This window comes from Cydia strobilella, chromosome 16 (genome assembly GCF_947568885.1).
Source record: "Cydia strobilella chromosome 16, ilCydStro3.1, whole genome shotgun sequence".
In the NCBI taxonomy this organism is placed as follows: Eukaryota; Metazoa; Arthropoda; class Insecta; order Lepidoptera; family Tortricidae; genus Cydia; species Cydia strobilella.
In genome coordinates this window covers 5,136,018-5,163,558 of record NC_086056.1, presented here as the reverse complement: position 1 = coordinate 5,163,558, position 27,541 = coordinate 5,136,018, and the positions used below count along the sequence as shown (strand labels likewise).

General features: G+C 48.9%; 1 protein-coding gene across 1 annotated transcript in view; it reads left to right on the top strand.

Moving 5' to 3' along the window:
• Positions 1-27,541, top strand: part of LOC134748276 (baculoviral IAP repeat-containing protein 6) — an 84,617-nt gene that overhangs the window by 44,964 nt on the left and 12,112 nt on the right. Inside the window, exons 18-52 of the mRNA XM_063683010.1 lie at positions 2,971-3,174; positions 5,862-6,039; positions 6,288-6,491; positions 6,686-6,811; positions 7,235-7,421; positions 7,835-7,936; positions 8,707-8,851; positions 9,783-10,023; positions 10,572-10,741; positions 11,086-11,161; positions 11,469-11,597; positions 11,956-12,208; positions 12,597-12,817; positions 13,039-13,204; positions 13,702-13,785; positions 13,884-14,009; positions 14,372-14,674; positions 15,290-15,517; positions 15,799-16,042; positions 16,606-16,841; positions 17,187-17,377; positions 17,687-17,822; positions 18,008-18,092; positions 18,328-18,581; positions 19,307-19,457; positions 19,598-19,740; positions 20,080-20,346; positions 21,095-21,349; positions 21,568-21,711; positions 22,349-22,551; positions 23,304-23,502; positions 23,927-24,132; positions 24,495-24,665; positions 25,885-26,071; positions 26,312-26,474. Coding sequence (XP_063539080.1) covers positions 2,971-3,174; positions 5,862-6,039; positions 6,288-6,491; positions 6,686-6,811; positions 7,235-7,421; positions 7,835-7,936; positions 8,707-8,851; positions 9,783-10,023; positions 10,572-10,741; positions 11,086-11,161; positions 11,469-11,597; positions 11,956-12,208; positions 12,597-12,817; positions 13,039-13,204; positions 13,702-13,785; positions 13,884-14,009; positions 14,372-14,674; positions 15,290-15,517; positions 15,799-16,042; positions 16,606-16,841; positions 17,187-17,377; positions 17,687-17,822; positions 18,008-18,092; positions 18,328-18,581; positions 19,307-19,457; positions 19,598-19,740; positions 20,080-20,346; positions 21,095-21,349; positions 21,568-21,711; positions 22,349-22,551; positions 23,304-23,502; positions 23,927-24,132; positions 24,495-24,665; positions 25,885-26,071; positions 26,312-26,474 — 6,378 coding nt within the window. The remainder of the gene's footprint in view (positions 1-2,970; positions 3,175-5,861; positions 6,040-6,287; positions 6,492-6,685; positions 6,812-7,234; positions 7,422-7,834; positions 7,937-8,706; positions 8,852-9,782; positions 10,024-10,571; positions 10,742-11,085; positions 11,162-11,468; positions 11,598-11,955; positions 12,209-12,596; positions 12,818-13,038; positions 13,205-13,701; positions 13,786-13,883; positions 14,010-14,371; positions 14,675-15,289; positions 15,518-15,798; positions 16,043-16,605; positions 16,842-17,186; positions 17,378-17,686; positions 17,823-18,007; positions 18,093-18,327; positions 18,582-19,306; positions 19,458-19,597; positions 19,741-20,079; positions 20,347-21,094; positions 21,350-21,567; positions 21,712-22,348; positions 22,552-23,303; positions 23,503-23,926; positions 24,133-24,494; positions 24,666-25,884; positions 26,072-26,311; positions 26,475-27,541) is intronic.

The window sequence follows — 27,541 nt, the reverse complement described above, 5'->3', positions numbered from 1 at the left end:
ACTACTGAGATACTGGGGCGCGGGGAAGCGTATAACCAATAGCTTGCGGAATCTTACCCGCACGGTGGACGAGTGAGTGCCAACCTTGGCATTTCATTAAAATTTCACCACTAATAACGGGGTCTGGTCATCAATCATACATCGTTATCGTGGGAGCAAAAACATGCCTGTCAAAGAACACGTGTAACGGAACGTGTTTTACAAATGTGGAATACACAAACAAAAAAAACAAAGAGGCACAGCCGTACCATCCTTTTCTCGAAGCCATTAATGCCATTTTCGACGTCCTGTTATTTTGTGTTAGCTAAAGCTAGAACCCTAAATTTTCAGTGACATATAGGGCATGATATGGCTTACATATATTCCCAAAACATTCAGTTTTGAACTTGTAGTTTAAGAATGATTGCATGTCAAAATTCTTTACTTTTGGCACTGACACACACTCACTCACCGATCATCATAATTCTAAGGTACTTCTAACCAACCCACAAACTTCAAATTTTAAACATAAGTAGTTTTTAGCTTAACAAGCCATAAAAAACCTAAAAATATTGCAATATCAGTCACGTTTTAAAGATTTAAGAACTGCATAAGTAAGTTTGTAGTTCCATATAAATATATGCTATTACAAAGTTACTTTTGCAGTTCCAACAAATAATAGGTAAAGTAAAGGTCTAAGATTTACGATGTGAGTATAAATATATGTATAGTATGAGTATGGTGTATGGTATGGCTATGAGTATGGTAAGGATATGAATATGGTATAGGTATGAGTGCGGGTATAGTGTGGGACGGGTATGAGTATGAGCTTTGAGAAAAGTGGTAGCTGACGTACAAGAAGTAGTACCCGAAAAGAAGGACTGCCTACAAAAAGAGATGAGATCCCATCAAAAACATTACATGTAAAAAGATGCAAGTCTCGCAACGCAATACTTCTACTACAAAAAAGTTTTGAGATTTAATGTGATTACCAAGTCGGTTATTTTAATCGGTGCCAGGGGGTGTTAAAACCGCATCAATATTAGATATCTTTATTTTTTTATACATATAATGACTTGGCAATCGCACATAATGCTTTACTCGTACCGTACTCGTAAATATGTGTAATGCTCAAGCCGCATGTGATTAGCGCTAGCCGCTAGCGTTATGTTCAATTAGAATTATTTTTAATAGTTGAAAATGATCTTTATGGTATTATCAGCCGTGCGATGGCCATGCTGGGAACATCTACAGCTGTCTCTAAAGTATTAGAGTTCATAAAATATTCTTGACCACTTTAACTGAAAATAGAAGTTATTGTAGCCCACAGTTGAGAACCACGGACTGATGTTATTTAACTAGCCTATGAATTAAGTATGCTGTCAAATTTGTTTCTTAAGAATATATTAGTACCATAAAGGACTTATTTTTAGTTAGGTTTTTGTAGTTATTTTAAGTAAAGGTGAAATAGATTTGGAAAGTCCTGCAAAAGGTGAAATGGGGCATGAAAAGGTCAGACCCAAGTTTCCACTGCTGAACCAAAACCTCTGCCATTGATTACCACAAAGTGTCGTCTTGGGTAGCTCGCATCTACCACCTAACCTGGTCGCCGCTCTAGAACTTTAATGCCCAATAGCCATCCTTTTTAGGGTTCCGTACCCTAAGGGTAAAAACGGGATCCTATTACTAAGACTGCGCTGTCCATCTGTCTGTCTGTCACCAGGCTGTATCTCATGAACCGTGATAGCTAGAAAGTTGAAATTTTCACAGATGATGTATTTCTGTTGCCGGTACAACAACAAATACTAAGAAGTACGGAACCCTCGCTGCGCGAGTCCGACTCGCACTTGGCCGGTTTTTTTTCTGACCGGTCTATGTGGCTCACCCAATTGCCACTTTAAGCGAAACTTCCGTGTCGATTAGCAAATTGTTCGCCGATGACAATACGAACACTTCATTTTCATGAGATTAGCCGTATGATTAGATGATTACCACGAATACCACGTCTCGAAAAAGTATAATACCGCTGCTGACCAATTTCATAATTATCGTTATTAAATAAATAATAAATAAATAAATATTATAGGACATTCTTACACAGTATACTGATTTAAACTTACACGATTTTCACTCATAATTTTAAAACTAACACAGAACTTAATCGCGTACAAACTTACTTTTATTTATGGCCTGACGTTTCGAATGTGACGTTACGTTCGTGGTCACAGGCAGACTGGCGAGGAATTGTATCAACATCTTCTTGCTGCGCGGGTTTTGCGAACTACCCGCACTCTTGATCCTGATTATTAACTTGTACGCTAGGGTTGTCACTTTGCCTACACACAACACTAACGACATCCGATGGTAGTGGTACTGTCGGGACCAAACCACTGGATTTAGCTCCATAATCCCAAAGTCCTCTCAACGGAACGTCTACTACAGCAGGAAGGTACGTGAAGCAATTGAAATCAGAAAACATCGAAATTTCAATCAAAACGAGGAACAGGGGATTTCGTCTTCATGGTATCCAGTGATTAGCAAATGTAATGGGGAAAAACATCCCATGCGGGTAGTTCGCAAAACCCGCGCAGCAAGAAGATGTTGATACAATTCCTCGCCAGTCTGCCTGTGACCTCGAACGTAACGTCACGTTCGAAACGTTAGGCCATAAATAAACTAAGTTTGTACGCGATTAAGTCTCGTGTTAGTCATCGCGATGAAGTTAAACGTTATCAGTACAAATAGTTGCCCCGGCACGTCGAATGTGAGCCAAAATAAACCTAATGAGCCCCCTTACTTCCACTGCTAAATCAAGCGTTGGGCTAATGTATGTTTTCTTTATATAACAATAAAATAAAAAAAGCTTCATGGTGCCGCTAGGCGGGTTCTCCTTTCATAGGCACTTTTTGCTACAAAATAACATGTTATCGACTACGAAAGCGTTAAAAAATCCATCCAGTATAAATTTATATCACTTCTGTCTTCCCTCAGATGTTTGGTGCTCATCATGTACATGGCGCGCAAGTCCTTGTTCGCGCACTCGGACCCGGAGGGCGGCGTGGCGGCCGCGCTGGCCGCACGGGCTCTAGCGTTGCTGCGCGCGCCGCGCCCGCAGCCCGCCGTCGCCGCCGCCGTGCTCACCGCGCTGGCGGCGGCGTTAGACAGCCAGCCCGCCGTGTCCAACAAGCACGCCAGGTATGTTAGAGCGAGAGGAACATGAGTCAAGTCCCTGTTCGTGCACTCGGACCCGGAGGGCGGCGTGGCGGCCGCGCTGGCCGCACGGGCTCTAGCGTTGCTGCGCGCGCCGCGCCCGCAGCCCGCCGTCGCCGCCGCCGTGCTCACCGCGCTGGCGGCGGCGTTAGACAGCCAGCCCGCCGTGTCCAACAAGCACGCCAGGTATGTTAGAGCGAGAGGAACATGAGTCAAGTCCCTGTTCGTGCACTCGGACCCGGAGGGCGGCGTGGCGGCCGCGCTGGCCGCACGGGCTCTAGCGTTGCTGCGCGCGCCGCGCCCGCAGCCCGCCGTCGCCGCCGCCGTGCTCACCGCGCTGGCGGCGGCGTTAGACAGCCAGCCCGCCGTGTCCAACAAGCACGCCAGGTATGTTAGAGCGAGAGGAACATGAGTCAAGTCCCTGTTCGTGCACTCGGACCCGGAGGGCGGCGTGGCGGCCGCGCTGGCCGCACGGGCTCTAGCGTTGCTGCGCGCGCCGCGCCCGCAGCCCGCCGTCGCCGCCGCCGTGCTCACCGCGCTGGCGGCGGCGTTAGACAGCCAGCCCGCCGTGTCCAACAAGCACGCCAGGTATGTTAGAGCGAGAGGAACATGAGTCAAGTCCCTGTTCGTGCACTCGGACCCGGAGGGCGGCGTGGCGGCCGCGCTGGCCGCACGGGCTCTAGCGTTGCTGCGCGCGCCGCGCCCGCAGCCCGCCGTCGCCGCCGCCGTGCTCACCGCGCTGGCGGCGGCGTTAGACAGCCAGCCCGCCGTGTCCAACAAGCACGCCAGGTATGTTAGAGCGAGAGGAACATGAGTCAAGTCCCTGTTCGTGCACTCGGACCCGGAGGGCGGCGTGGCGGCCGCGCTGGCCGCACGGGCTCTAGCGTTGCTGCGCGCGCCGCGCCCGCAGCCCGCCGTCGCCGCCGCCGTGCTCACCGCGCTGGCGGCGGCGTTAGACAGCCAGCCCGCCGTGTCCAACAAGCACGCCAGGTATGTTAGAGCGAGAGGAACATGAGTCAAGTCCCTGTTCGTGCACTCGGACCCGGAGGGCGGCGTGGCGGCCGCGCTGGCCGCACGGGCTCTAGCGTTGCTGCGCGCGCCGCGCCCGCAGCCCGCCGTCGCCGCCGCCGTGCTCACCGCGCTGGCGGCGGCGTTAGACAGCCAGCCCGCCGTGTCCAACAAGCACGCCAGGTATGTTAGAGCGAGAGGAACATGAGTCAAGTCCCTGTTCGTGCACTCGGACCCGGAGGGCGGCGTGGCGGCCGCGCTGGCCGCACGGGCTCTAGCGTTGCTGCGCGCGCCGCGCCCGCAGCCCGCCGTCGCCGCCGCCGTGCTCACCGCGCTGGCGGCGGCGTTAGACAGCCAGCCCGCCGTGTCCAACAAGCACGCCAGGTATGTTAGAGCGAGAGGAACATGAGTCAAGTCCCTGTTCGTGCACTCGGACCCGGAGGGCGGCGTGGCGGCCGCGCTGGCCGCACGGGCTCTAGCGTTGCTGCGCGCGCCGCGCCCGCAGCCCGCCGTCGCCGCCGCCGTGCTCACCGCGCTGGCGGCGGCGTTAGACAGCCAGCCCGCCGTGTCCAACAAGCACGCCAGGTATGTTAGAGCGAGAGGAACATGAGTCAAGTCCCTGTTCGTGCACTCGGACCCGGAGGGCGGCGTGGCGGCCGCGCTGGCCGCACGGGCTCTAGCGTTGCTGCGCGCGCCGCGCCCGCAGCCCGCCGTCGCCGCCGCCGTGCTCACCGCGCTGGCGGCGGCGTTAGACAGCCAGCCCGCCGTGTCCAACAAGCACGCCAGGTATGTTAGAGCGAGAGGAACATGAGTCAAGTCCCTGTTCGTGCACTCGGACCCGGAGGGCGGCGTGGCGGCCGCGCTGGCCGCACGGGCTCTAGCGTTGCTGCGCGCGCCGCGCCCGCAGCCCGCCGTCGCCGCCGCCGTGCTCACCGCGCTGGCGGCGGCGTTAGACAGCCAGCCCGCCGTGTCCAACAAGCACGCCAGGTATGTTAGAGCGAGAGGAACATGAGTCAAGTCCCTGTTCGTGCACTCGGACCCGGAGGGCGGCGTGGCGGCCGCGCTGGCCGCACGGGCTCTAGCGTTGCTGCGCGCGCCGCGCCCGCAGCCCGCCGTCGCCGCCGCCGTGCTCACCGCGCTGGCGGCGGCGTTAGACAGCCAGCCCGCCGTGTCCAACAAGCACGCCAGGTATGTTAGAGCGAGAGGAACATGAGTCAAGTCCCTGTTCGTGCACTCGGACCCGGAGGGCGGCGTGGCGGCCGCGCTGGCCGCACGGGCTCTAGCGTTGCTGCGCGCGCCGCGCCCGCAGCCCGCCGTCGCCGCCGCCGTGCTCACCGCGCTGGCGGCGGCGTTAGACAGCCAGCCCGCCGTGTCCAACAAGCACGCCAGGTATGTTAGAGCGAGAGGAACATGAGTCAAGTCCCTGTTCGTGCACTCAGACCCGGATGTCCAATGTGCATTGCGTTTCACACTCTCATTAAGCAAAATGTGAGACGCAAATACACATTGGACCAAGATTTTGGAAAGATGGAATAAACAAGCCAAACGCTGCTTATAGGTACTTTAAGCAACACCACTACAAAATTATTATAGCGTTCGCCAATCACACTTACTGGACAATATTCTTGCGAGGCCTCAAAAATAATGCATAATATTATTTACAGCCGTTGGGAGTGGGTAACAGGTGGGCGGCCAGGCGCGACCGGCGCCGAGCCCGCACCTTCGCCACGCGCCGCAGAATGCAAGCTACATCGCCGTAAGCTACATAAGAAGCTGCTGCACCAAATGCAAGAGTTTGAAGCCGCGCGGCGTGGCATACAGGTCGCTTTAGAGGAACAACAGGTGACTAGAACTCTGATAGCTTTGCGACATAAAAGTTCTAAACTACGAACCCTATATTTTACCTTTTTTGTGTAGATGATTTGCTATAAAGTTAAGCATTCATGAAAAATAAATGTCCTGGGACACATGCATTTATAAAGTCTATTTGCCATGCAAGAAAGCGCGTAGACGATGTAATTTTCGCCGTGTTTACTTTAAGGTACCAATTAAAATGGCTCAAACAATAACCGACCGCAATTTTTTTTCAGCGCGTCCGTTTTAACTTGAAAGCGCGCATGGCGATGGTCGGCAAGCGCAGCAACTCAGAAGGCGAGTCGTCTGGAGCGGCGCCGCGCGTCAAGCACACGGTGGTGTCGCCCGCGCTGTGTGCTCTGCTAGCTCAAGCGCTGGTGCAGCACATGCTGGCCATGGACAGCGCCGGCTCCGCGGACACGCTGCTGCTGTGTGCTAAGGTAAGGAGTTGTATTGTTTTGGCTATTTTAAAATGTCTTTGAGGCTTCGCCCCCATGCCACGCTCGCCGCGATTCTATGAAATTGTATTCTAAAGGCTAGTGTTCAACTGAAGTTATACCGCCTCAACCACTCCCCCATACTTACATATGCATGCGCAGGCTACATTGGTCAGTAATGAGTTGTGTACTTGCAGGTGGTGGGTAGGCTGTGCGCGCTGTGCGGCGGCGCGGTGCTGGAGCCGTCGTGCGTGCTGGGGCTCGCGCGCCTCGCCGTCACGCTGCCGCCCTGGCCGCGCCACGCGCTCACCACGCTACTACAGGTAAACAAACTACTACTACTTCACTTCACTCTACTCTACTCTACTCTACCCTACCCTACCACTAGCGTTCATAAAATATTATAAAGTATAGCTAATTTCTAAATTTTCTGGCATGCATCTAGCTTAAGCTGGTAGAAAAGTGGACACAAGTTAAATCCCATTCTCATTTTCGTGTCATATATTGCTGTGTTGTTTTTAGAAAAACGATTGAAGTTGCAACAATACTGCCAATTAACAAAGTATTCTTCAATAAATTATTTACAATAATTGTCTGCGAAGTATTTTGCTAGAATTTAGTTTTAAAATATGATCGGTAGCCAACCGTACCGGGCCCTCGTTCAGTTGTTCCACGTAAATTGTAATCTGAACAACACAACGTACTGTTATTTGTATGTAATATAACACCTATGATTTATTTCACAGGACCTAGTAGAGTACGAAAACGGCTCGACATGTTCGAGCCCAACATATGAAGTGGAGGAAAGATGGCGCCTGGTGGAGGTCCGCGACGCCGTGCCTGACCGCATGGAGATCCACAACGGAGTCCCCATCACCGTCACCACCGGCGGCAAGGCGCCGCGCAAGTACCACCACGGCGTCACCGTGGCAGGTGAGTCTTGCAAGAGAGGCGAGGGGAACGAATGATGAACGACTAAACGGTATTCCAACGGAGTCCCCGTGGCAGGTATGTGTTGCAAGAGAGAGGCGAATAGAACAAAACACGACGAATTGCTCAAAGCGTGGCCTAGCTGTTTCTTCTGATGTGCCGTCAGAAAGTTTCCAAAATTACAAAAATTTCCACATGGAATAATTTAATATATTCTCATATTTCTGTATATATTGATTTTCTATTTCGACGGATCGCTAGTTTTTTACACGGTGGCTAAAAAATAAGTGCATTCCCTTTGCCAGGGAAGTTTTGGGATTATACCAACCAACTCTGAAATCGCGAAAAAAAAATTGGCTGTTCCATACATTATTCTTTCGTAATGTTATGGCAATTATAAAAAATGTTATTTCCAGATGTTTTGGCGGATAGTTTTGGTCTGTCGAAAACTAAAACTGACCCATTCGGCGGCAAGAAACCTAGTCAAATCATCAAATCGCCTATTTTGTCTTCACCAAGTAAGTTTTCCTTTGATCGACATATCAATGCTTAGTTTTCTACGAGTCGTGGGGGCTCGGATTGTCATAGTATAAAATGTAGGTAACGGAGTGTCATACTAGTATAAAAAGTAGGAGAAGGGAAGGGTCGCTGTATCTTCTAGCCTTCCTGTATTAATACAGTTAGAAAAAGACGGGTAGTCTTATCTCGCGGGCGAGATACTGTCGCGCACCTCCTGTGCTAGCCCTGCTGGAGCTTTTAAAAAGTCCTTCCTTTCCATTGGGGTTTAAATATTTTTTTGACTTCTCATGGTCGTAAAATTTGACTTAAGTTCGTGCGTAGATGACATAAAGTTGCTTATTATGTTCTAGAGCATAAAGTAAAATCATCTATTACGGCCCTTATTGCCTTAGCAATAAGGTCCAAAATCTGCCATACAAACTGCCAGCCCTGCCGGCGCGCCCCCGACCGTCGTGCCCCGCGCCCCGACACAACAGAGTACAATTTTCTTTAGTCTTGAATAAATACGGTACTTTATTAGATATTTTTGTATGTATATTTTACTTACAATCGAAGTGAAAAGCAGAGTGTATAACTCAGGCATAAATGTCGCTTCATGCCCGTGTTGTACAATCTACTATTTCTGACGAATTAAAATTGTATTTGTGTTGGTTGGTTTTGGTTTGTGGATGGCTAGAACATAATTGTACGCGTTTGTTGGTAGAAATATCATGCACTTCACTAATAGTTATGTGAGTGAAATGTAACATGCATTTCTATTTTCTTACAGATTCCATAAAAAGCATAGACATGGACCAATTACCTCAGGTAGTGGAGTCCGATGACTCCGAGTCCGAGAATCAGCTGGAGCAAGAGTTCAGAGAGGCGATGAGGAAGGAAACGCGGATTAAGCCAGCTCCGGACAATAATACTAGGTGAGTTAGTGTCAGTTGTACCATCCGCACTTGACGGACTCATCAACGTCACCCGGCGCACCGCGTCGGTTTACTATGAAACTTTCTGTACGATAAAATTTAGCGAACTCTTTAACGATGACAAACAGTTTGGTGCAACCGACCCTAAGGCAGAATCGGCATCGTGGACTACGATGAATGGCTACGACAAAAAAGTGAGGCCGAAAAACAAGCAAAAATACAGATTGTATCTTGATCTCATTACTGAATGAATGAAGTGCTTAAGAGTGGAGTGCATTTAAAAAATGGTTGATCTCTAACAGCGCTCAGCTGCTATCAGGAAAGGCCGGTAAAAGCTAACCGTAGATTGCGCTCTCGACGATGGTACTGCTTTTGTAGAGATTTTGAAAATGACTTAAACAATCCCTTCCCCATTATAGCAATTTAATTTTTTATGATAACAAAAGAATTGTAGGACTTATTGACCCTTTTTGCACTTAAATGAAAGGTAATTAAATTAGCTAAAACTATTTATTGCAATATATCTCATAGAATGAGCGATTGTGCCGATATTTGTCTTAAAATATAGGCAATACGAAAAATTTCGTTAATAAGAAAAAAAAATACCCTTTCTAAAGCTTTTTTGTCAAGAACTATTTGACATACGGCGCTGTAAATGGGCTTAAATTGTTCAAAATTTAATGTTCTTTCAAAATTACATAGCAAGTTTTAACCAAAAGCCCACAGTTTTATAATAAAATTGTAAAAACTGAAAAAAGTCCGAAATTTTTACAGTTTTTCGCAAATTACGCAGAAAGCACAACTTATTTTTGCTTGCAAAACGTAGTTTCATATTCCTCCAAGGAATCCAAACAACATACAAAAAATAGGTTTTTTTAGGAGATTTTTTTGTAAGATTTGACTGGTCTATCGTGAATCGTCTGTTTTCCAGCAACATCTCGTGCTGCATGGACGCGCGGCTGGAGAGCGGGCAGGCGGGCGCGGCGGGCGAGGCTCGGGCGCGGCTCGTGCTGCTGGCGGGCGGCGCCGCGCTGGCGGCCGCCGTGCGCGCGCCGCCCACCCGCGCCGCCCGCCCCGCCCCGCCGCCGCCCGCGCCCGCCCGCCCGCACCCGCCGCTGCACCACACGCTCTACGACGTCTTCCGGCATCTCGCGCTCGAGTTCCATTATCAGGTGGGTATTGCATGTCCTGTAACCGCCGGCAGGCAGGGTCGCCATGTAGGGACGGGAGTTGGAGACGAGTGATAACAACGAAACTCATAGATGAACTCACTTTATATGAAAATGAAAATATTCTTCGCCTTCGCGCCGTACGGCGGGCTACTTTTCATTAACCTTTTCGACGCCGTGTCAAACACAAAAGCAGTCATCCAGACGCCACGTCACCGAAGTGTCAAAACTGAAATTGAACTTTATGCACATGCACGTAGGTCTATGTTGCTCTGTGGTCTTTGACCGATTGGCGTTATTATGGCGTTGGACCTGCGGTGCCGATATATCCGTCAGTGGCGTCCAGAAGGTTATAGCTTCATTGTAAACTTTCACCTGAAGAGAGCATGGTCATAAATCTGTTTCTGATTCATTGTATATGACGATCCTGCACATTGTATAGAATGACTAACAGACGACGAACATATAAACTAATACGCAATGCAACACCTCACAAAATCCAATAGCAAAGACTAATGTACTGTTGTCTACATCGTTCTGTTTGTCTTCAGATGGACTGCACATTCCTAGAAAACGTAGTCTCGCTATGGTTGACACTGAACGGCTCCGTGTGGGGCAGCGGCGGCGCGTGGTCGCTCAACACGCTGTGCGTGCCGGCCGACACGCCGCGCATCCGTCTCGCCTCCGACACCGTCAACGCGCTGCTGCTGTCGCTCACGCAGTAGGTACCCTGTACCCTGTACTACACCACCGGTATACGCGTTGTGTGCAATGACGACGCGTGTCCTGTGTGTGTTATGCTGCTCACGTAGTAGGTACCCTGAACAGTCGAGTTCATAAATATGTATACATTTTTTCCCCTTATTGCAATGGATTAAGGAAGAAATGTATACATATTTATGAACTCGACTGTACTGTAGAGTCGAGAGTAAAAATATGGGAGCACACATCTTAGAGTAAGATCCTATCCTACCGACTGCGCCATATAGAATACATTAACTTTCTATGTAGAATATAATATTACTATGTATTCAAAATAATATTACACATTGTTTTGTTTTTCAGATTGGAAAACATTTCTTTGAGATGTTGGGTGCTGTCAATGCAGGCCTTAGCGTGGATCGCATCCCTGCCGTTACAAGTGAGTAAACTCACATTTTGTTTAACTTTTTACATGTGTGCGGTGTTCAAAAATTTTAGGTATGTACAACCTTGGTTGTGTATAGAGCAGAAAAAAATCGTTTTTGAAAAAAAAAACAAAAATCAAATCAAAAAGATCCTTAGACTAGACGTTAAAATCCACTCATACTGCTAAACGTTTATGTTTACTTTGATAGAAAAATGTTTCTTCTTCTTTAGAAATGATCGCAATATGTATTCTGCTTATTGGTTGGTTATTTAATACTGCAGATCTGATATATATTATATTTCTTCAATATCTTGTTTAGACTGAAGGCAGCAATCCGACGATGGGGCGCGTAATCCACGAATGTGAGCATTTCGTCCCCGCCGTAGTAAAGTTCATCACCACCAATGTGACCACGGATGGCGCTGTGGCTACCGCAGAGCCGTACCTCGTGAGTATATGAAATCTTTTGACATTGTATTTCAATTACGTCGATCGTATTAGGCTCTGGAAGATGAATGGGAGACGAAAGGTAGTTTAGATTTGAATCCGCCCTGATTGTGTCATTGGCTCGGTATAAAGTCAGTACATTTCGTGCCGGCGTTATTACTACATTGTCGGGGCGACGAAAAGGTTAAATAGTTTCACAACGGACATGGTTCACGACACGAAAAAGGAAGTTTAGACATGTTTTTGCGCATTTAATTATTTTATAAACGTGATTGATTGTGACCACTTTGTTTGTTCGTCTCGTGAAGATTAGCCAAGACCCTATTGTAGCACGTGGTTTAGTGATACCGTCCGTACAGGGCGGAGCACACATCGGCGCGGGCGCGGGCGCGGCGGCGGCGCTGCACGCCGTGCTGTCGCGCGTGGTGTGTCCGCGCGGCGCGGCCGGCGCGCTGGCCGCGCTGCGCTGCGTGTGCGCCGTGTGGCGCCGCGACGCGCCGCCCACTGCCGCCTACGACCTGCAGGCCACGTTGCTGAGGGTGGCTCACCCGATGCTGCAAGTGCTTAGCCCGAGACACGCCGCGCACGCGGTCAAACTGTTCGACGCTGTCGGTATGTGACACTTGCGTTTAAACTAATAACGATTTTTATCTATTTCGGTCAAACGTCATTCTAGTTCCACGATTATTACCGCAATGGCAAAATTTGTTACATTTTTCGTTAAACTAGACTCTGGTACAGTCAGCTATAATAGTATGAGATGAAAATACTCGTAATAAGTTTCTGCTACACTAAATAGTTCGCATTAAAAATACACTAATATTTTAACTATTTTCACGCGTGGTCCGATCCGCTACTATTACAGTTAATAGCTACATAAAAACTTGACTTGCCGCTAGTCGACTAGGTCGTTGAACGTTAACAAAACGCTGAATATTCACCCAATATATTAAAGCAACTTTTTGATAACTAATTAAAATATGTGTTGTATCATATGCAGCTCATCACTCATTGGGCTGGGTACGGGAAACGGGCGGAGGTCGTGGCGAGGCCGGGTCCGAAGCCCGTCTGTCGGGCCTGCTGGCCGACGTGCTCGGCGGCGGCGGCGCCGGGGCCGCCCGCCGGGCGCCGCTGCGCCGCGCCGTGCTGGCGCAGCTGCTGCACTACTGCCGCAAGCTGCTGCACGCGCCCGCGCCACCCGCCGCCGGACAGGCCACCACAGTATGTCACTGACCCACGTTACAATGTTACCAAGGAAAACGCTGCATTCCTGTACAGCACACCATCCTTGTGGCTTAAATTCGAATCGAAATTTGATATTGACACTTTAAGCTCTTAAACAGTGCTTCTATACAGATCTCAGTTTATGTATCGTCGGTATACCTGCCTTATTTAACCTTTTGACTCAGATTTCCACACATCTAATACTAATCGTTTTACAGTCGGCCTCGAGCCCGGGCGTAGCCGGAGGTAGCGGCAGCTCTAGCGGCGGTGAGAGCTCCTCTCAGTCGCAAACTGACGAAAGCAAGCAGCAAGCACAGGACACGACCAATCTGGAGGACGAGAGGAAGCAGCAGGCTCCGAGGGCGCCCTGCGTCGCTGATACAGGTATTTTGATAAATACTACTACAACAAATTGTACCAGAACACGAAGAACGACTTAGTAGTCTTTTACGAAAAACTTCCCATAGAATAGGGTATTTGACTACTAGTCAAATCAGTTTCTTTTTTCGAACTGTCAAAACGGTTTTGCTACTATGGAATTTATATGAAACACTAGCATGTGACGTCACAATCAAAATACCTACTCTTTATAGTTTTATACGGGTTTTAAAATAGAAATTGTGTTTAAAAATAACTGCTGTCTACGTTACTCCATTAATCTTCTGGTGCTTTATTTCATGCATGTTGTTAAATAATTTATTTTAAATACAGGCAAATACCCTATTCAGAAAATATTCCTGAGAAACCCAAGACATTCTTGATCATGTTGTCAACAATTTGTTGATTCGCATGAAAAGGTTTCAGAGCATTTCAGACATAATTACTGTTATTTTTTATTTTATTTATAACATCCCTTTTCTTAATTGACGCTTTGTTCACAGTACTGCAACACCATGCAATCATGCAAAGGTTCTACAGGACGTTATCCATCTGTGACGGCATGAACACGACAGTGCTCAATTCAGGTAAATTTCTTTGTAACCATAACAATAATTTTACCATACAAATGGTAGCTAGACGTTGAAGATAAGATAGCGAGAGTAACTTTTGTGTTTGTTGGCAGGTATGAACTCTGAGCCTTCCGGAGAGTACGCGTCGCTGAAGGAAGAAGTATTCTGGCTGGTAGCGCACATGGCCAGTGTCGCCTCCAACCCCGCCACCATGCTGCCCAGCTTGATGGACTTCCTTAGTGAGTGTATAACTTATCTAAAAAACACCTCAAGTTCGGGGGTCTGCACTTCCGGAAACCCGAAAAATGTTTGTCACCGTTGACATCGACTTCATAAGAATGATCGAACAATTCAAAATCTGCACTATTTTCAAGAAACCTGAAAACCAATAAAATTACTCCTATGTCAAGTTAAGAATTATACACACACACACACACACATAGGACACAGACACAGGAGTAATTTTCTTGCTCTCTTTCTTGGTTTTTGTTTATTTTTATTCAAATAAAAATAAGCAAAAACCAAGGTTCTTTTTGTATATGTATAAAATGTTTTAAAGTTTTCAACAGCTAAAAACTATTTTTTTTATACCTATTTACAGGGAAAGAAGAAGTAGTCCACCTATCCCAAGCAATGCAGCAACTAATAATCCGACTACTCGACAAACCAGAAGCCCTAAATGCCTTCATAGAGGCCGGGGGCTTAGAGCTCGCCGTAGAAAAGCTGACCCAATGTCACCAAGCGGGTCCTAGCGCTAACCAGGGCCTAGTGTCGTCTCTCATGAACTACTTGAAATTGCCTCCGCAACTTATCAATATGTCGACGTCGTCGAATAACGGGAATAAGAAGAATCAGCTGCCGGTGTTAGAGACGACCAATGGGCTTATTAACATTGCGCCGTTATGTAAGTTGTTGGCGCTTTCCCACTGACGTCCAGTTTTCTGTAGTATGCTTGCAGTATCCTGCAAACAGAATGCTCGTGTGAACGTTACTATATTAGCACGTATATTACTAAAATGGAATCCTGCAGAAAACCGTATCGCGCAAAAAATTGGACGTCAGTAGGCTCTTAGTGAAAATCTTTTGAGGACTGGTTCGTTCTATGACGATACGCCCATCAAAGAGGATATAATAGGATAGAGCGGTACTGTCATAGTAAATTTTATAGCCACAGTAAATTCACTGCATTCTATCGACACATGATTAAAACTAAAAATAAAAATATCAAAAAATGTGTTTATATATGGATAAACGATTTTTTTTTATTTGCATTTATTATATTACTTATTTTTATATGATTATGATCCATGATTTTTCACTGACATGCGTTAAAATTGTTAAATAACAAACGAAACCGCCAACGCCACCTATCCGAGAGTAGGCCAAAGGTAGGGGCGCCATCTGATCGAGAATCAAATTTTCTTGATTTTCGAGGCACGTATTTTCTTAGACTGTATCCATGTATTACGGAGTTATCTATGTTTGCGCCTAATTAATGTGATTGTTTTCGTTGTCTCAGGTACGGTGTCCTGCGGTAACCCGACCGCTCAAGCCGCCGACGTGCTGCTGAGCGGCGGCGGCGCCGCGCACGCGGGCGGCTCGTGCGCCGCCCGCCGGGTGCGCGCCGCGGCCTGGTCCTACCACTTCTTCAGCGCCGACGACTCCTCGCTGGCGCTCACGTTGCAGCTCCCGTACGCTGCGCAGTTACACGAGCTGCAGCTCCATCCGCACCTTACCAGCCTTGCCAGTAACTAACCTGTTTTTTATGTCTGACTATACGACTATAATTTATTTACGAATTATTGAAAAGTTGTGTTCAAATTTTGCCCGCTTCGCCATTTCTGCTGTTGATCGTACTATAATATAGCTTTTCCGATTTTCATATTACATAACTATGAAATCAATACTACTATTAGATTATCGGAGTTATGTATACTCGTAGGTTGTTTATAAATTCATCATAGATTATACCCATCTTACACAATCAGTGAGAGTTCCACTGTTTTTTAACGAATTTTTCTCTTGTAGCATGCCCAGGGGCCGTGGCAGTTGAGGCCGGCTGCGGCGGCACGCTAGCCCCGCTCGGACCTCCCCAGAACACCGCCTGCATGACGTTCATCCGCCTTGTAGTTGCGCGACCCATCGTCTGCACGACTGTACAAGTCCGGCTCTACAAGCCCAGGGATAGCTCCAATATGGGATTGTTGCAATTGAGATTATTGGCACAGCCTGCCTTCGCCGCACCCGTCTCGCCGCACTCGCTGCCGCACACGTGAGTCATTATTATTGTTTTATGTTAGATGTTGTTTTTGTGGCACGGCCCATCGTGTGTACGACTGTGCAAATGTGACTACAAGCCAAGGGATAGCTTCAATATGGGGTTGTTGCGGTCTAGGTTGCTAGCGCAGTCCGCGTCTTTTGCACCTTGCCGCATTTACCGTCGCAGTCGTGAGTCGTTACTTAGATGCCTTCATCAGTGGCGCGGTCCATCATGTGCACCACCCTGCCAGTGCGGCTCTACAAGCCCCGGGGCAGCTTCAACATGGGATTGCTACAGTTGAGTCTGACGGCGCAGCCCACGTTCGCCGCGCCGGCTCAGCCGCACTCGCTTCCGCACACGTGAGTCGCAGGGTATTGTAGTCTTTGTCATATTCTTAGAAAGGTTAACGTATTGACCGTGTCGGATAAAATTTTATCGTCGAATAGGGCCGTGCTGTTGTGCCTTTTCACCTTCTCAATACATCATATTGAAATGACGCCCATAAAACGGACGCGAAGTTGTGAATCGCTTCAACCATCGTAATAGCGTGTGTAAATTTAAGTTTTTACTTACAGCAACAACTGGGCGCAAGTAGTGGCCACGTGCACCCGCGCGCGCCTCGCAGCACCGCGCTGGGCCTGCGTGACGGGCGCGGGCTGCGTGGCGGCGCTCACGGCGGCGCTGGCGGGCGGCGGCGGCGCGGCCGCGCACGCGCACCACGCGCTGCTCGCCGCCGCCAAGGCCTGCCCGCAGCTGCGCGCGCCCCTGCTCGCCGCGCTGCTCAACATGGACGAGCAGGCGCACGCACAAGGTAACGATTATAAGCCATGCGTAAATATCTCGTTGAGTGGCGATATGTAATGAACCCTCGTGGACGTCAGCTGCCGCTCCGTTGGTGGGTTCAGGAACGGCAGCCGCCCATATACGTAAAAAAATCTGACCTCTGCGGTCTGGCCGCGGGCATAAATTTTCCAGGATTCCATACGGAATTTTTTTTAATTCAATTTTTTTCTTTATTGAGATATATTGTGCAATTTTTAGAGGTGTTTCCAATACTTTTCTAAATGTATACTTTTGCCTACATTCTTATTTGTAGCTGTTTAAAAAACTACAATTTAAGACCTTAATGTAAATGTAATGTATAATGGTTCCGTAGCGTTCCAGCCACCATCAGGCGGGCGCACCAACAACAGCATGAACGCGATCTGCTCGCTGGCGCGGCAGCTGTGCCGCTGGTGCTCGGACGGGTCCGTGCAGGCCTACGTGCGCTGGCTGGGCGCCGCCGCCGAGCTGTGGCTGCGCGAGCGCCGTCTGCCGCCCGCCGCCACCGTGCACACGCTCGCCAGCGTACGTACACACACTACACATAAACACAACATAACGCTAATCGCAAGGGTACAGCCTCAGTGACGAACGTCTAGTGGGGCGTGCAGCGTGGCGTCAAGCTTCCATACAGCGTGTACTGCGGTCCTTCGCATACGTTTGCATTAGTTTAACATGGACGTCGTACTCTAGTCTACTCAGGCACTCTAAATCGGACAGTGCACCTTGCGACAGCAGTTATTTTTAAATAAAATAAGCCATGCTATGGATCTTTAAGTGTCGCTAACTGTAAAAGCTTTGTTACAAATGTATTAATGACAATATTTGTTTTAGGTGTTATGGACGCTAAAAGAAGAAAGAATCATGGACAATTTAGAAGAACTGATCACAGACGACCTTTTTGAGCTTATTAACACCTGGGTGAAGGATGTGCCTGAAAATAGCCTTATAAAGAAGTCTTTAGACTCCGGTAAGAACCGTTCTTACCTAAACGCTTTGGTTTAAAATACTTAGCATTACGTTTGTTATTTTTATTAATAAGAAAACCTTGTAGATTTACACTACTAATATTTAAACCCTGTTTATTTCTAATACAATGTCTTTTTTTTTTATAAACAGTATTTCATGATTTAGTGAGTGGTTCTTTTGTTTCAGTATTATGTTCAATGTGCTATATCCGGCCGGAACTCTTCAGAATGTTACTGGAGCAAATGGATATCCCCGTTGACAACGACGAAAGGTAAGTTTAATACAAATTAAAATGAGAGAGTCTACTCGCAAGTTACGTTATATGATCTAAATCCCGACGAAACGTACGGGTAACGGTTGGTAATGTCTTTTGTTCTATAATTTGATTTTGTTTCTGTGCGCGGCGACACGACATTGGTCAGTGATATTAGCTCGGTTTACGAAGTATCGATTCAAAGATTAAAGTTCGCGAGTAGATAAAATGTTAAAGTAATATATTTGTGTAGCATGGAGGGTCTAACGGACGACACCAAAGTCCACGGCGGCGCCGCCCCGGCGACGGCGTGGCGGCTGCAGGGCTGGCAGCTGCGCACGGCGGCCGCCTGCGCCATGTCGCCCGCCGCCACCACGCTGCTGCTGGGCTCGGCGCTGCCGGCCCGCGCCGTGCGCGCGCTCGCCGCCGCCGCCGACACCAGGCTCCAGAGGATACAGCGACCTGACCAGTGCGCAGTGCAGACCCAGTCGAGCCCGCCGAGAGAAGGTCATTTTCTAATTCGGAAAGGACGTTAACACATTCAGTGCCGGTGACCCGATAGTCGGACTCTCTATTCGTAGTCGCTGTTTCTTATATACGAGATTTTGCATGTTATTATCGGCTACGCTCGTAGCGCGTAGCACGCGCTTGCACTGAATGTGTTAATACCATTGTTTACTAAAAATTACTCATATGTTTGACGCTTTCAGATAAAAGTAATCACTGTCGGTTGTTGATAAAAGTAATTTCTAATTGTAACGATTTTGATACCACAGACTGCGCAAGTGTTATTTAAACGTCATAATGTCATAGAAGTTTGACTTCCAATATCGCAGCCAACTTAGCTTGGTCTAACTCTACTTGCATTGACAAAAACGGTAAATTACTTTTGGTTGAAACATTTCTTATCATAAACTACTAACTACGGAATGTAGATATTTCGCTACATACGAAGTTGTACTTACTAATTCATGTAACCCCTACGCAGGTCTTATCCATTCTCTTACCTCCTAAAGTAATTTCAGCCCGTAGTGTCCTTATTTTTTGTATCGTGTCGTAGTCAGGTAATATCTGCAGTCTGTATTCAGCAGTGAGTGGTTAAGGGCTGAATAGAATAGAAGATCGTATCCCAACTTTTGACCTGCCAAGCCTTCGACCCTGGCGCTTTCTTTCCGTAGGGCCGGATCCGTAATCGCATCTATACGTGATCTGAACAAACAATATTATTCCAGAGCTCCCACCAATGAAGAGCATATGCCAGCTAGTGGAGTGGACGCAACTGTTGTGTGCTGAGCGACGCTTGAAGGACTGGCTCGGCGGACCCGGCGCTGTGTTCTGGAAGCCACTGCTCATGCTGTTGTGCTATCCTAGGCCTCAAGAGGGGTATGTAAATAACCAGTATGCTTCTATATTACTTTTTGCCTCCATCATGTTTAGAAAAATAATTTCCGATTAAAAAGTATCATTATTGAGCATGTTTTGAATCGCGTAGTGTATAAATTGGATCAATTTTTTTCCTACAGAACATGGCAAGAAGGTGCAGAATACGCGGCATTGGAAGAGAATACGATTCGCTTGTTCGCTGAACTGACTGTGTGCCATGCGGCTAACCAGAAATTGTTTGCAGCGACGCTTCATTCCATCCTAGAGGCGTTGCACTGTACAGGTATGTAATGTTAAGGTTTTTGTACTGTTATCCACCAGTTATTGATATTTTTCATTGAACTTTATAATTATTACTATAATTCGGGTAACGATTGGTAGCTACAGCTGGCGTACCTGTAATGTTGCTTGCACACGGTGCATAAGTAGTATGCGCGAGTTACTTGGAAATATCGTGAAGATTACTTGCGTAAGCTGCTCACGCCAGTGTAAGCGCTAATCGCTGGTGCGCCATTTAGTTCGTGTTTTCACGTCGGGGACTGACGGGAAATGCGGAAGACGTACCGCGCCGGGTTTACTTGCCGACCTACTTACACTAAATTGTGTGGGTTTTGTGGAACAGGTCCAGAAGGCATCAGCGGTTTCACTCGTGCACTCATCCTGCGCCTCCTACTGTCGTCGTCTCGTGCGACGGTGGCGCTGCGCTGGGCGGGCCTGGGCGCGGGCGGCGGCGGCGTGTCGTGCGCGCCGCCCGCGCCGCGCCACCCCGCCGCGCACTGCCACGCGCTGCTGGCGCTGCCGCTGCACACCACCGTGCGCTCGCTGCTCGTCGACCACCGCCCGCCGCGTGAGTACACTACACTCGTGCACTCATCCTGCGCCTCCTACTGTCGGCGTCTCGTGCGACGGTGGCGCTGCGCTGGGCGGGCCTGGGCGCGGGCGGCGGCGGCGTGTCGTGCGCGCCGCCCGCGCCGCGCCACCCCGCCGCGCACTGCCACGCGCTGCTGGCGCTGCCGCTGCACACCACCGTGCGCTCGCTGCTCGTCGACCACCGCCCGCCGCGTGAGTACACTACACTCGTGCACTCATCCTGCGCCTCCTACTGTCGGCGTCTCGTGCGACGGTGGCGCTGCGCTGGGCGGGCCTGGGCGCGGGCGGCGGCGGCGTGTCGTGCGCGCCGCCCGCGCCGCGCCACCCCGCCGCGCACTGCCACGCGCTGCTGGCGCTGCCGCTGCACACCACCGTGCGCTCGCTGCTCGTCGACCACCGCCCGCCGCGTGAGTACACTACACTCGTGCACTCATCCTGCGCCTCCTACTGTCGGCGTCTCGTGCGACGGTGGCGCTGCGCTGGGCGGGCCTGGGCGCGAGAGGTGGGGGGAAATGACCGAACGGGATAGATGTATCTTTCAGTAGGAGTAGCAGAGAAAGCGCTGTTATTGTTTGTCCTTGTCACAGTCTCACATTTTTTTTATTCCCCACCGTAAATTTACGCGCAGTATGTTTTTTCCCTCACGGGCGCACGCGTATAGCTGATCTATGTAATGCTAGGTCTATGTAATAGGTACATCAATTATGAACAAATTTATCTAATACTTCATGATGACCAATGCCAACAAACATTTTTTTTTCTTGTAGTACCTCTTATGGACGACACTGCTAAAGTGTGCGTGAGCAACCCCTCGTCTTCCGGCTCCGGCTCGGTGCTCCGCAGCGCCTCGGACACGGCCATCATGACCGTAGCCGACGCCTGGGAGCTCAGCCTAGCTGCCGCCAGCGCCTCCAAGGACAAGCGGGTCAAGGACGTGAAGAACACCTCGCTCAAGCAGCAGAACAGCAAGAAGCGGCAGAGCAACAAGACTGTCGACGCAACCATGCTGTCGGTGACCGACGGTGAGTGTACTCGGTCCGTCCGTCTCTTACGCATCTTTTATAGAGTGGTGGGGTGAAACATTTGCGATTGCGATCTCGTCGCAAATGCGCCTCTTTGCGAAACACGTAATAAGAGCATTCAAGTTCTTGAGTCATAGTTCTGATCGTTGATCTAAGTCACAGCATAGCAGCGTATTTACGAGGCGTGGAACTTTCGTAACGCGTCTCTTGTATTCCAGACTTGATCGAGACGACAATCCGGGTGCAGTGTCAAGGCATAGAGGGCTGGATCCCTCCGCACACGACGTTGGCGCAGCTGTCGGCCGCCGCGCCGCACGTGTCCGGCCCGCACCTCACGCTCACGCTACACCTCAACACCGGCGGTGAGTGTCATCTCTCTACCATAAAAAATACACTCCCAACTTGTCACCTACTACAGATACAATGCAAGTTTTAGAAAATTTCCTAAAAGTTGGAAATGTTTTTAGATATTTTTGGAAATTTCTATTTGTGTTCAAGTTTCGAAGTTTTCCCTTGTTTTTTCGTAATTTTGTAAACTTTCCAGCGGCATATCAGTACAATGTTACATCGTCCGTCCGGAGTTTTTTGGCCATTATCAAATTTACAAATCAATTAATCAGGAAGTTTGAAGGGTTTATAATTAGATTACAAATAAGAGGCGTTATCGTCAAATTTATTCAATAATGTAGATCGAAAATCTGTCGATGCGGCCTTGGACAAGGATATGTGTGGATGTCACATTGTACTTTTTTTGCTGTACGGGTAAGGATCCGGGAAGGATCGTAGAAAACATACACGATAACACTGTTTTAAAAAATAGTTTATAATACTTACGAAAGCAAAAGAATGTAAAATATCGTATATGATTTATAATTGTAACATATTTGCTGGGACTTATTTTTCAAGTGATTTTTAATAAAAAGACACGTCAAGATCGCTTACCTTCTTTCTAATGCTAAAATAAAGGAACTACAACAGCTTTGTACATGTATCGAGCAGAGGGCAACGCGGGCCCGTTGTGGGACGGGTGCGGCGCGACGGGCGGCTCGGACGCGGGCTGCGCGCTGCGCGAGTTCGGGCTGTGCGGCGGCCTGGCGCTGGTGGCGGCGCGTCTGCCGCGCCCGCCCGCCGCGCCGCAGCCGCCGCCGCCGCCCAAGCACCACCACGACCTCGACTGGGTCAAGGTCGACGACCCTTACGAGGTACCCACACCCCATTTCACTTATAAACTGACTCGCTTAACTTCTCGGATTCTACTCTATAACATTTTTCTAATGCCAAAATCGCAAAATCTGACAGTTGGATTTATCCCAGTTTGAAGTTAAGCGACTCGAGTGGAGTTCGAGAAAAATTACAAATAATGAAAATAGGCTCAGGCCTAGTGTACTGTGTCATCGTTATCACAGTATTTTGGTTGTTCTCCTGGCCGTCTAGTAGTTTTTTTTTAATGGAGAAAATGTTTTATAAGTATGCGAACATTCTGATATTGACGTACAAAATCGGTCCAGTTATAGGGTAGGTCAATAAAAAAAATAGTACATAGCGCTTTTCTAATTCATCTACATAAATTCAATAAATTGGCACCGTCGTCGAAAATGGTGTCTATTTATCTAACATCATCTCAATCTCGACAATGCCATAGACAATTATACCGACAGTTACCCTTCCCATTAACCCCTTCGATTCCTGCGGGCACGAAGCGGGCGTGTTTTTTTGACATTAAAGATTGATTGATTGATTGATCGATTGATATTGCGTTGGCAGAAAAGTTAGCTCTAAATCACACGGACGCAATATCGCATATTTTGGACTTTTCATAAAAAAATTACGAGTAAACCCTTGAGAAATGTTTTTTTTTTCAATTGTGTATGGCTGAGACTCGAGGAGTTAGTTTTAATAGGTGACCACTTTTTCAAATTCAGCTAGAGTATGTCACAATTCCCACTATCCCCAGGAGGTCGTAGAGCTGGGAGTGAGCTCGGTGAACAACAGCGTAGAAGAGAGCGGTTGCAGCGGCGTGCCGGCGCACGCGCTGGTCGCACTCGGACTTCTGTTGAAGCTCGGCGGCTACGCGTCCGCGCTGCTGGACGAGGGCCCGCGAGCTGTTCAGCTGTTGAGACTGCTACTGGGCGTCACACACGACGAGGACGGCCGTAAGTACTGAAGTCATAGACTGCGCACAGATTCACATCGAGTGGGAACTTCACACCCACAATTTGACTTGTGTGTTGTGTGACTGTGTGTTTAAAGACATTTCTATAAAAGGTGATACACGCAGCTTACACCGTCAAATAGGAGGCCATTTGGCCATATTCGATTTATAAAGTAAACAAGGATATTAAATTGTTCATTAGCCAAAGCGCTTGTACAGTCAGCATTGAATAGGTAGTGCTGGCCAAAGTGGCGAAATATATCGGGACACATCCTTATTTCCATGGTAATAAAGGTGTGTTACGATGTATTTGCAGACTATTTGATGCTGACTGTTCCGTCGCGTAACCTAAAAATAGATGCGACGACGAGTTGAATTCAGTTATAACTATTCAAATTGTTAAAGTTGTTTTATTCTGTTAACAGGGAGTATAGTAGTCGGCGGCGTCGGCAGCGGGAGTTTCTCATTAGGAACGCTACCGTTCCGCGTAGTGTCCCGACTGTTAGAAGCTGCGCCACTTGGCACGGACGATGGGCGCTCGCTACGACGGGCGTTGCTATCACTCGGCGCCGTGCGGCTCGTACTGGCTTGTCTATCTGTGTTCACACACCATCGGCCTGCTTCCAATGATGTAAGTAGACTGATTCGCACGCTTTTATTGCCCGGGACAATGAGAACGCCGCTTTTATGTCATCACATACCAAAGGCAGCAATTGCTCGTAGCAGATTGACATTTTCTTTTTCATGAATTAAAATAGACTAGCGACCCGCCCCGGTTTCGCACATAACCTTAACATTTTATGCACCTAAACCTTTTTTACCTTCCTCAATAATCATTGTTGATAGGTAAAAACCGCAAGAAAATCCGTTCATTAGTTTTTAAGTTCATCGCATACAGTCATTACAGACAGACAGAGACAGTCACGGCTGGGGACTTGGTTTTATAAGGTGTAGTGTTTTTTTAAAAACTAAGAATAACATTTTGGTTCCCAGAATAGCCAAACGTCGAACGGCTCTTCGCTAGGCAAGGGCGAGGATAAGAGCCAGCTGTACTGGGCCAAAGGCACCGGTTTCGGCACCGGCTCCACGCAACAGTCGTGGAACGTGGAACAGGCGCTGGTTCGCCAGAGGACTGAGGAGGAGCACGTCACTGTGCTACTACAGGTGAAAAAATAACCTTCAATACCGATATCCATGACTCGAGACAATTAAAGAAACGTAGTTTTGACAGGAGATATCCGCGTAGTGTAGCTACCAAGAATCTTATATACAAACTGGATGTTGCGTGCCGAACTATGAGTTGAAGCCAGGTTCATTCACCTTTGCTCCTATGATCTATCTCTTTTCGACACTGTGATGTATTGCTAGGTTATTTATAAAAAAAAACCTTATTTTTTATAGAAATACGAATTATCCGGCATCAACTAATTAATTTACTTTAAGCTAATTTGTATTTTTCTTATAGAACTTTCTGTAATCAAATTTACTTAGTTTTCTTTGTATTATACAAAAAAAGAACCCAATCAAAATCCTCATTTCACCGGTATGCACCTCCTGCGTATTATGGCAACACTAATAATAAATAAATATGGCCGATATGTCAGAATCACGTCAGAATTGTCAGAAGTCATTCACCAATTTTGAGGATTTTTTCGTGAAATAGGTAATAGTTTTTCGTCGATTTACTTGGGTTTTTTTTATTTTTATTTTTTATTTATTAAGAAACGAGTTATGCAAAGAGTTATGCGCTATGTATTGCATAGTAAAGCATTGAAGGAGTCATTGGAGCCCGAAATCCGACACCCTAAAGAGAGAGAGAAAAGAGAGAAGAGATGCAAGATCGGCGTGACGTAATTCAAGGTCATTTTTTCTGGCTTCAAAGGAATGTTCGGTACGCAATATCCAGTTTGTATACAAGATTCTTGGTAGCTACTGAGAAGGCAACATTATTTGGTATCATCATTTTTTGTGGTTTCTAGGATTGCTATTCTTTATTTACGGGATTGATCATGGCTGCGACATTACTCTCTATTACATATTCAAAAAGGGGGGATATATATGCTATCAATAGGCAAAGCGACTTGCCATGTCTATCTACGTCACGCTTTTTATAATGTACCCAATACAGTAATAATAAATATACTAGACTTCCGTGGAGTTTTTCGCTTCTTCTTAAGCCACGGAGTGTTTGAGATTGAAGTTGACTTTTGTAGGTCTATGATCTCGTTTGCTTAATTGAATTTTTTTTTTGGCTGCGGGAAGAAAGATTACCTAAAATGGATAATTGTTAAGTTCTGGCTTTCTATTAATTTATTTATTTTATTTATTATGATAGCATTACAAGATGAAATGATTTATGAAGGCAACTAATCTGTATTGACAGGTACTAGCATCGTACATGAACCCTGGCGAGAAATGGCCGCCCCCGGAGAGCTCGGCCGCGCCCGAGTTCCCCCCGGAGTCGGAGCGCAGCGAGGGCGAGGCGCAGGAGCTGCCCGCCGAGTTCGTCGACCTCCTCGCCGGCAGCTCGCTAGTGCCCGCCATCTGCTCCTACCTCAGGAACGATTCCGGTAACATTTAGATACAACCAAACGCTCAAATGTGTAAAGCGATGACTAATGACTAATTTGAGGTTGTATTTCGTCACTACTCTGGAAAAATCTCGTTTCTCGCACTGCTAACTATTCAAAGTTAAAATGCAGTAACTCGGTATGCAACCCATACATAGCTACCACATTTTTCTTTTGATTGACAGAACAAGATGAGTTTTTTTTTCTTCAAAGTAGTGACGATTTGTTCTTTGTCCCCAGTGCTGGACATGTCGCGGCACATCCCGCTGTACGTGTGCGTGCTGCGCTGCGCTCGGGCGCTGCACGTGCTGCGCTCGCGGCGCCTGGCGCCCGCGCTGCGCCCGCTGCCGCGCCTGCTCGCGCTCATGTCGCGCACCACCAACAGCTACGCCACCAAGCTGAGGTACGTGTGGACCAGTGCTGGACATGTCGCGGCACATCCCGCTGTACGTGTGCGTGCTGCGCTGCGCTCGGGCGCTGCACGTGCTGCGCTCGCGGCGCCTGGCGCCCGCGCTGCGCCCGCTGCCGCGCCTGCTCGCGCTCATGTCGCGCACCACCAACAGCTACGCCACCAAGCTGAGGTACGTGTGGACCAGTGCTGGACATGTCGCGGCACATCCCGCTGTACGTGTGCGTGCTGCGCTGCGCTCGGGCGCTGCACGTGCTGCGCTCGCGGCGCCTGGCGCCCGCGCTGCGCCCGCTGCCGCGCCTGCTCGCGCTCATGTCGCGCACCACCAACAGCTACGCCACCAAGCTGAGGTACGTGTGGACCAGTGCTGGACATGTCGCGGCACATCCCGCTGTACGTGTGCGTGCTGCGCTGCGCTCGGGCGCTGCACGTGCTGCGCTCGCGGCGCCTGGCGCCCGCGCTGCGCCCGCTGCCGCGCCTGCTCGCGCTCATGTCGCGCACCACCAACAGCTACGCCACCAAGCTGAGGTACGTGTGGACCAGTGCTGGACATGTCGCGGCACATCCCGCTGTACGTGTGCGTGCTGCGCTGCGCTCGGGCGCTGCACGTGCTGCGCTCGCGGCGCCTGGCGCCCGCGCTGCGCCCGCTGCCGCGCCTGCTCGCGCTCATGTCGCGCACCACCAACAGCTACGCCACCAAGCTGAGGTACGTGTGGACCAGTGCTGGACATGTCGCGGCACATCCCGCTGTACGTGTGCGTGCTGCGCTGCGCTCGGGCGCTGCACGTGCTGCGCTCGCGGCGCCTGGCGCCCGCGCTGCGCCCGCTGCCGCGCCTGCTCGCGCTCATGTCGCGCACCACCAACAGCTACGCCACCAAGCTGAGGTACGTGTGGACCAGTGCTGGACATGTCGCGGCACATCCCGCTGTACGTGTGCGTGCTGCGCTGCGCTCGGGCGCTGCACGTGCTGCGCTCGCGGCGCCTGGCGCCCGCGCTGCGCCCGCTGCCGCGCCTGCTCGCGCTCATGTCGCGCACCACCAACAGCTACGCCACCAAGCTGA